The following is an 8,424-nucleotide window of genomic DNA, read 5'->3' as shown; positions in this document are numbered from 1 at the left end:
CTGTCAGCACAAGGTAGGTGATCAGAAAATTAATGTATGAATGAAACTCTAGTGAATTAAATCCTAGAATGATTGACAGAATTTGAGACTCAAAGAACATTAGAATTATGGGAAAACATTATTCACTTATTCAGAAGAGGGAGCTGAGATCCCAGAAGCTGGTGACAGTCTTCCGGGTGCTGAAGGGTCCATGGCTCCTGGGGCAGGGTTCTTTCTACAGAGAAGGGGTAGCCTGGGAGGCTAGTGATGGTCCAGGACATATCTCTGAGCTCTCAAGCAGGGATGGGTTTGCAGGAAAGGAATTTTCCAAAGGGAGGGCCTTTGGTGCCAATGTTCCCCAGGCCTGGGACTACAGCAGCCCGAGGCGGGACCTCCAGGGACAGGGAGGAGGCAGAGCGCAGCCTTAGCAGGGCGGGGTGGGTCCGGTGCACAGCTTGTTGGGATAATGGGCATATTTGCAGTTGTAGGTGCCCAGGTTGCGGCGAAAGCAGAGGGCAGCCCTCTTGTCACACTCGCAGGTCAGCCGCTGGCAGGTGGTCCTGCCGGCTGGATGGGACAAAGTGAGTCAGGGACCACAGAAGCTCAGGACACGTGTGGGACAGCTCTTGGCTGCTCCTGGGTCCACGTTCTTGACCTGGACCAACTCCATTCTGATGGAAGCCCAAGCTCCCGGGTTGTTTCAGGGATGGGTGAGACAAGAGACAAGGGCGGGGCGCACTGTGGCTCAGGACACCAGGGAAGCTGGAAGCTTGCCCTCGCTGTCCCTCCCTGCTCTCCCAAGCCCACGCTGACTGCCCTTAGCTCTCTCCGGCCTTAGGGACACCACGTGGTTCGCTAACTCTCACTGCCCCCGGCCAGGGGGATTTCTAGGCAACTCCTGCACCGCTGTGTGATGCGTTGCTGATGGCGGATTGTGGCCATCAAGCAGAGAGGACAGCTTTGAAATGACAGCAACTCAATCTGATGGCTATGTGTGCCCCAGAGTGGCGTGGGCCCAGGCTGGAAGCCACTGGGACCAAAGCTGGGGTCTGCTCAGGGCCCTCTGCCTGTCCTCATCAGAGTGGATGGAGCCCAGTTTTCTGCCCATGCCCAGCCTGGGAGTCAGACTTCTACCCTGACCTGCCCTCCCTAGAGCCAGCTGGCATCAGCTCTGAGGGGCCCAGAAGGCTCTTCCTCTCTCCACTGCAGCTGCCTCTGTCACCTCTGCCTGCAGTGGCTCTGGCTCCCTTTTGTCCCCATGACTGTATCTCACAGCTCAGGCCAGGTGCCTCATTTCCCCTCTTGAAGGTGAGCCTTCGTCTCCTGTCAGGGCTCTGCCCACGCCTGCTATGTCAGCAACACCCAGGGCTGGAAGGGACTCAACGCCGAGCCAGTCAGCCTCTTTTGGGGGGCTCTTTCCAGGAGCTGGACTGAGCTGGGGAAGTGGGTATAAGTCTCTCCGTTTTATAGATGAGGAAACAGAGGCTTTCCAGGGATGACATCACTTGTCCAAAGTCACAGGCAGGTGGAAGGTGACACCCTGGGTAGAATCCACAGCTGATGTCTCCACCCACCTGCCTACTCCTCTCAGCCCTGATCCTGGCAGGTGGCTGCTCCTGCCTTGCATGGACTCCCAGCGACAGAGACTCAGTACCTGGCACATTGCCCTGCCGAGTGGATGGCTGCAGAGGAAATGGAGCCAGCTCTGCCCCATCCCCAGGACAGAATTCAGAGACCTAAGCTGAGTCTTCCGCAACCTCCCGAATCCTTCCGTGCTGCACCATCCGTCCACCAGGCCCTGCCCTTCTTTCAGGCTGCTCCTGGCTTTGTGGCAGGGAGAAAGCTTGGCTCTCTCACGTGGGGTCCCTCGACAGTCTCACTTGGTTTAGGCTGCTTGCCTGGGCCTGGGACTGAAGGAAAGCTAATTGGTCCAAATGGGCACTGGACACGGCACAGCTGAGCAAATGGGTCCAGCCTCACTCCCAGTGAGGAGTCAGCCTTTGGAAACAGCATTTGCTGTCCCCAGTCAAAGCCCCAGCTCGTTCTGTCCTAAGGACTTCACCTTTAGCTCCTGTTGAGGCCTGGGAGGGTGCCTGAGTCCAGCTCCTCTGGGCCCTGGCTCAGCTCAGACCCCTCTGCTCCTCTTTCCAGAGGCTGGAGCTGGGAGGTGTCTGTGGGTAGGGAGATACCTGGGGCTGAGGGCTGCACTGATGGGGTACGGGCTTCTCTGGCCTGGGTACCCGGTGAACATCTGGGTCTCCACTGTTACATGGTGACGGGAAACCCCATGCCTCCAGCCCAGGGTCTGGCTCTGATAAGGCCCAAGGTCACTGTCAGGAGGGGCTTCCTGTCTTAAGCTGCCTCCACCCACCTCACCGCAGGGTGTCTGGGTCACTTCAGGGCTGTCCACCTACCACAGAAAATGCCACGTTTGCTGACAGAGAAAAGATACTTTTCCAGTTTGGGCTCACAGCCCAGCTTCTCCAGATGCCCGTAGCAGCAGTCGTGGGCATGGCAGCACCTGTAAGGATCATGGTTGACCTGGAGGGACCTGTGAGCCAGGCTGGGCTGGACCAGGGGCTGCTCGGGGGCCCCAAGCCCAAAGCAGCCCAGAGGAGAGATCAGCCTGAATTTTCCAGGTGCCCCCAGGCTCCCCCCTTCTCCCAGGATCCTCCCAGGATCCCCCAGCTCCTCCATCCCCATGGAGGTCCCCCTGCAGGCCGCTTTCTCACCAGTCAGTCTGGTCCACCGGCCAGTGGGAGCCACCGATGCCGCAGTAACAGCCATAGTCGTTGTACTGCAGGGCGGACTTGCCTGTCATCTTCTCGATCATCACCCCAAACTGAACCAGGTTCCCGGTGACCAGAGCCACTGGGGAGAGGGAGAGGGAGAGGGAGAGGGAGAGGGAGAGGGAGAGGGAGAGGGAGAGGGACAGGGAGAGGGAGAGGGAGAGGGAGAGGGAGAGGGAGAGGGAGAGGGAGAGGGAGAGGGAGAGGGAGAGGGAGAGGGACAGGGAGAGGGACAGGGAGAGGGAGGGCCCCACCCTCTGCAGCCAACTTCCCCTGATGTCCCCTCAAATCTGATCACAGGCATCTCTCCAGTTGTCCAGTTAAGCTCACCTCCCCAAAGCAACCCACTCTCAACAACAACTGTGGTAATAAGTAATAATATTGCCAATGACATCCTTTGCACCTTCATCCCCTAGTCCTCACCTCCAGTGTGTCAGCCCCCACAATGTCCCCTCCCACTCTTCTCTTCTATCTACTACGATATCACTCATTCACCCCTTCCAGGGGCTCCCCACCAGCCACCAGTCCTCCCCAGGTGTCAGCCCTTATCTCACCCAGGAACACTCTGTCCCCCCAAGTCTCATCACTGGACCTGTCACCTGACCACCTCAGCTGACCTCCCCAGATTCTTCCCGGTGCTCCTGACTCAGCCATGGGGCTGAATCCTGCCCACCTCTGCAGGTTGGAGCCAAACATGGAAGTTAGGGTAGGAGAAGGAGCCTAGGGTGTGCCATCCAGGACGCGCCAGCCCCTGGCCCATGCCCCTCACCCCTTCCAGCCTGCATTCTCCTCCCCTCTGCTCCAGCCACTGCTGGCTCAGGCAAAACTGGCCTCAGGGTCACCCTGGTGGCAGGAAGGGGGCAGCCTCCAGTGTTTGGTATCCACCACACCCTCGGTAGGGCCAGGCTCAGGGGCATCCAGGGAGCTTGGGGTTGTCAGATGGGGCAGAAGGCTGAAGGTCACAAAGATCACTTACCCAGGAGGCAAAGGAACACCAGCACGTGGGGAGGTTTCATCCCAGGTTGGGGGGAAGGGAGGTGCACAAGGAGCACAGAAGTCAGCAGAAGAAAGCAGCAGGGCCACCTCTGATCTCAGGGAGCCTCCTAATTAGTTAAATACCCAGGTCCTGTCCACTCCCTGTCATTAACCCGTGAGTGCCCAGTGATGCAACGATTCTTCCAGGTCTGACACTTTGGCCAAGTCCCCGGGGAGGGGCCAGCTGGGGCCTGTGGGCTCTGCTTCCAGGCAGTGTGGGGGATGGCGGGCAATCTCGTGGCTCTTTCTACTCACACCCTTCCTGTCGCCCACCCTTTCCAAAAAATCATCCATTGACCACCCTGTGAGGCGCGGGCTGTGCCGGGTGCTTGTCATTCTTGGTATCTTTTCCTTATCTCCACTTGACTGAGACTCAGAGAGACTGAAAAATCTCAGTTCTCACAGCCTGGATGTGCCCAGGGCCAAGTCCGTCCTGTTTCAGAGTTTCCACCCAGGTAGAACCGGAGGCAGGGGCCCCGGCCTGGCCTGGCGCTTCCCCTCCCCGACCCTCCTGCTCTGGTCTGTGACTGGGATCACTGACCATGTACCTCCGTCACTGTTCAGAGCCTGGCAGTCGCTGGGTCTGTGGCCTTGGAGTCCTGGTTCCACTGCGTATTAGGCGGCCGTGGGCAGGTCCTTTCCCTTGCTTGAAACCTCAGTTTTCCTGCCTGTATTATGAGGATAGAAGGTGTCCCTCTTGCCTCCCGCACAAGAGGACGGAAAACTCACACACAACCAGGCAGCCAGCCCTCACCAAGTACTTGCTATGCACCAGTTGCTGTGCCGAGCCCCTTTCAAGCAGGACCACAGCCCCATCATGTGGGCGCTGCAGTCATCCCCATCTTACAGAGGAAGAAACTGAGGCACATGCATAAGTGATGAGCTAGAATTTAAACCCAGGCAACCCAAAGGGCTTCACCTGGGCCAACTCATCCAGCACGAAGTGGAGGTGGTGCCTAGCACCCATGCTACTTTTAACCCCAACAGAATGTGTTAATTTCTTATAAAAGTAGGAGAAAAACGAGTACCATCCCACCTGGATTATATTTGTCTTCAAACCAACACAGTCATAACATTTAATATATTGAGGAAGAGCCCACAAAGGCCGATGTGCCCAGGGCCCATGACAACAGGTGTACTGCAGCCCTGGGCCTAACCAGCAGGCTCCAGGCTTCAGGAGCTGGTCTAGGGCCTGGAGCCAGCCTCCCTTCCAGGAGAGGAGACTAAACCCACTGAGTCTGGGTCTCACCCTGTAGGCTGGAAAGAATCCCGACACAAATTCCCTGACCCCAACCAGCCGGAGGATAGAGGCCCGGGGAGGTTTCGCCTTGGAGTAAGGAGAGGAGGGCTGAGTGTTAATACTCTTGTGTTAAAAACCTTTTATCAGCGGGGCACGGTGGCTCACACCTGTTATCACAGCACTTTAAGAGGCCAAGGCAGGTGGATCACTTAAGGTCAGGAATTCGAGAGATGGTGAAACCCCATCTCTACTGAAAACACAAAAATTAGCCAGGTGTGGTGGTGTGCACCTGTAATCCCAGCTGCTCAGGAGGCTGAGGCAGGAGAATCGCTTGAACCTGGGAGGAGGAGGTTGCAGTGAGCCGAGATCACGCCACTGCACTCCACCCTGGGTGATAGAGTGAGACTCAGTCTCAGAAAAAAATAAATAAATAAAATACGAGTAAAGCCCAGGAAACCCTTGTCTCCCTGCCCCTCCCATTCATTTCCTGCTAATAACTCCTCCTGGAACTCTCTTCGTGCTGGGCTCTTCTCACCCTGCTTCAGAGAAGACTTGCAGGGAGAAGGGGTCAGAGAGGTGAGTCCACCTGCCCAGGATCACCTAGCAGCTGTGAGTCATGGTCTCCTGAAAAGGGAGACCTTTGTTCACCATTTCCTTTTGATCTCCTGGCAGCCTCTGGCTCTCCTGGCCTGGGTTACGAGAGCCCAAACAGTGAATCACTGAGGAGTTACCTTCTAAACAACTGAAAATTAGCGTCGATTCCCTAGGAGGTCTGGCCCACAGCCATTCCTGTGGTGGCATAAGGGGTGTTTCCCAGGAAGGGCCAGGTTTCTGAGACGATCCTTTTTGTGACCCATTTTGAATCCTGGCCTGGCTAGGACAGGGCTCCTCCAAGTCCCTGCAGGTCTATACATGTAGCAGAAAAGTAAAGACTGTAGGGCCAGAGCCAAACAGAAAAAGCCAGGCAGGCTTCCAGGCGGAGGTGCTCTCAGTTGAGGTTTGAAGCTGGAGTGCTGGTAGGACTTGTTCTTGGAGGACAGTTCAGACATTTGAGGAAAGGTAATTGATTTTATGGTCTCCACCCATTGGCACAATGTGGTAGAAAGCATCAGCAAGACCAGGGCTTGAATGATGGCTTCTGCACTTAGGGGCTGTGTGATCTTGGCCAGTCCTATCACTTCTCTGAGCCCAGCTTCATCATCCATAAAATAGAGATAACTAGACTGTCCTGTCAAGGTTGTAGACCAGAAGAAATGGAAATGAAATGTGTAAAGCCATTGCAGGAGGCCTTGCCCGGGAGCCATAAATATTGGGTGCCTCCTTTTCTCCTTTCCCTGGCCACGGAGGAAGCAGATGCCCCAGGAGCTCAAGGCACTTACTCCCACTGGGGTATAGCATGCGGCCTGGCCAGGGCTCCCAGCACTTTGATGGGATTACTGTCCCTACTTGACAGGTTTTAACTTTCACGATGGAGGGTTGTTAGGTTGGAGGTGTGTGGAGGGAACAGGGCCCAGCCTCTCAGTGATATCTTTTTTTTCTTAGTATAAACTTCTCCCTTTTAGCTTAGAAGTTCATCATCATCATCATCATCATAATCACTATCAGTATCATCATCATAATCACTATCAGTATCATCATCATAATCACTATCAGTATCATCATCATAATCACTATCAGTATCATCATCATCATCATCATTGTCATCACCATCAATATTACCATCATCATCACCATTGCCATCACCATCACCATCCTCATCACCATCAATATCATTAATATGGTTTTTATCTGTGTCCCTACCCAAATCTCACATTGAGATGTAATCCCCAGTGCTGGAGGTGGGGCCTGATGGGAGGTGATTGGATCATGGGGGGCAGTTTCTAATGGTTTAGTACAATTCCCCTAGTGCTGTTTTCTAATGGTTTAGTACCATTCCCCTAGCGGCTGTGAGTCATGGTCTCCTGAAAAGGGAGACCTTTGTTCACCATTTCCTTTTGATCTCCTGGAAGCCCCTGGCTCTCCTGGCCTGGGTTATGAGAGCCCAAACAGTGAATCACTGAGGAGTTACCTTCTAAACAACTGAAAATTAGTGTCAATTTTCACCACCTGTAGAGTACCTGAAGTCCAGTGGCACCAAAGAAATGAGAAAAGACAGGTTAAGAGTTCATAAAGGTGGGAGCCAGGGGGCCAGTTGCAAAATGGAGGCTGCAAAAGGCTCAGAGCTCTGGTCTCCACACTGTTTATTGAGTACAATTACTTAGATCTAAGAAGCAGATGTTCAGGGCGAAACAGTGAAAGGGTGGCAGTGCATCATAGGCGTAATTTATAGCAATAGTGGTTTAAATGAATCTACTTTGTGCTCAAACAGTGTATCTTTAACTTATCAGAGAGTAGCTAGTGGGAGTGGGCTTAACTAGGAGCCTGCATGTCTGTCCACATTCCAGTGCTTCAAAGGAGTGTATTTCTCCTTGAACACAGTGTTTACAGGTAAGAGAGCAGGTCTCGCTCTGAGCATGGAAACATGATGGCAATTAGGAGGCTTTCCTCCTCAGAGGCCTCTAGTGGCTTTCCACAACTTATTGTCCTATATTTTTATGGCCAGTTTATACAAGTACCCCACAAGCCCTTTTCCCAACATGCCCCCCTTTTTTCTTTTTTAAAACCGCCATTGCTATTATGGCTTGTTCGTGGTGTCTGGTTTTTTTTCAGAGGCGTCTTTCACATCTGTAGACTAAAAGCAAACAGTATAAACAGATACACATTAAAGCACAATTTGCAATAGTTGATCCTCCAGTGGTCTTAAATCATTTCAGAGGGTTTATGTTTGAAAGTCCATCAGCAGCTCCAGCAAGAGTGTTAGTCCTAGGCAGGAGAGTTAAATGAGCCTGAGATGATTTAAAAACCTGTTCCTTAAATTTGGCTACATTTAATGTTAAATTTTTATTCTTTCCTTCCAGATGATGTCTAACTTTTTTCTAATGATGTTGAGTACCATTATACGAATGGGGAGTTATGCAGAAATCAGAAGTATTCCAATTATATTGCATTTGCAATCGATGCTCTAAGCTCATTATATGATCTCCTATCTAAATAACAGTCTAAGATAATTTGTTTGGTTTGCCAATTTTTGGTCTATCCAGGTCTGAGAATTCTACAATTTTCAGGAATTCTTTTGTCAATTGTTTACCTATTTTGCAGTTTGAACAGAGGAGTGTAAAGCAATTCTAGCAGCCACAGCAGTAGCTATGACTGCAATAAGGCCTATAATGACTGCTATAAGGGTAAAAATAACTTTTTTTGTTCTGGTAAACACTCCTTTTAACATTTCTGTGACAATATGAATGGAAAGAGAGGCTTCCTAAGGTCTATTGAGGGAAACCG

General features: G+C 52.6%; 1 protein-coding gene across 1 annotated transcript; it reads right to left on the bottom strand.

Moving 5' to 3' along the window:
- On the bottom strand, positions 1 to 3,842 carry PLA2G2E (phospholipase A2 group IIE). The gene is made up of 4 exons (XM_009234230.3): positions 3,745 to 3,842; positions 2,712 to 2,850; positions 2,394 to 2,500; positions 1 to 546 (listed from the first exon to the last, which is right to left on the bottom strand). Exons 1-4 carry the CDS (start codon positions 3,782 to 3,784, stop codon positions 404 to 406), a joined length of 429 nt encoding a protein of 142 aa, XP_009232505.2. The 5' UTR covers positions 3,785 to 3,842; the 3' UTR covers positions 1 to 403.
- Positions 3,843 to 8,424: the final 4,582 nt, after the last annotated feature.

This window comes from Pongo abelii, chromosome 1, assembly GCF_028885655.2.
Source record: "Pongo abelii isolate AG06213 chromosome 1, NHGRI_mPonAbe1-v2.0_pri, whole genome shotgun sequence".
Classification (NCBI taxonomy): domain Eukaryota; kingdom Metazoa; phylum Chordata; class Mammalia; order Primates; family Hominidae; genus Pongo; species Pongo abelii.
The sequence above is the reverse complement of the archived record's forward strand: the minus strand, read 5'-3'. Positions and strand labels throughout refer to the sequence as shown.

Excerpts from the sequence above, each read along its gene's own strand:
- PLA2G2E (XM_009234230.3), bottom strand. The coding sequence starts at position 3,784 with ATGAAACCTCCCCACGTGCTGGTGTTCCTTTGCCTCCTGG. Across the intron at positions 2,851-3,744 it reads GGTGTTCCTTTGCCTCCTGG|TGGCTCTGGTCACCGGGAAC; the intron begins GTAAGTGATCTT and ends CCCTCTCCCCAG. Across the intron at positions 2,501-2,711 it reads CCGGTGGACCAGACTGACTG|GTGCTGCCATGCCCACGACT; the intron begins GTGAGAAAGCGG and ends TGATCCTTACAG.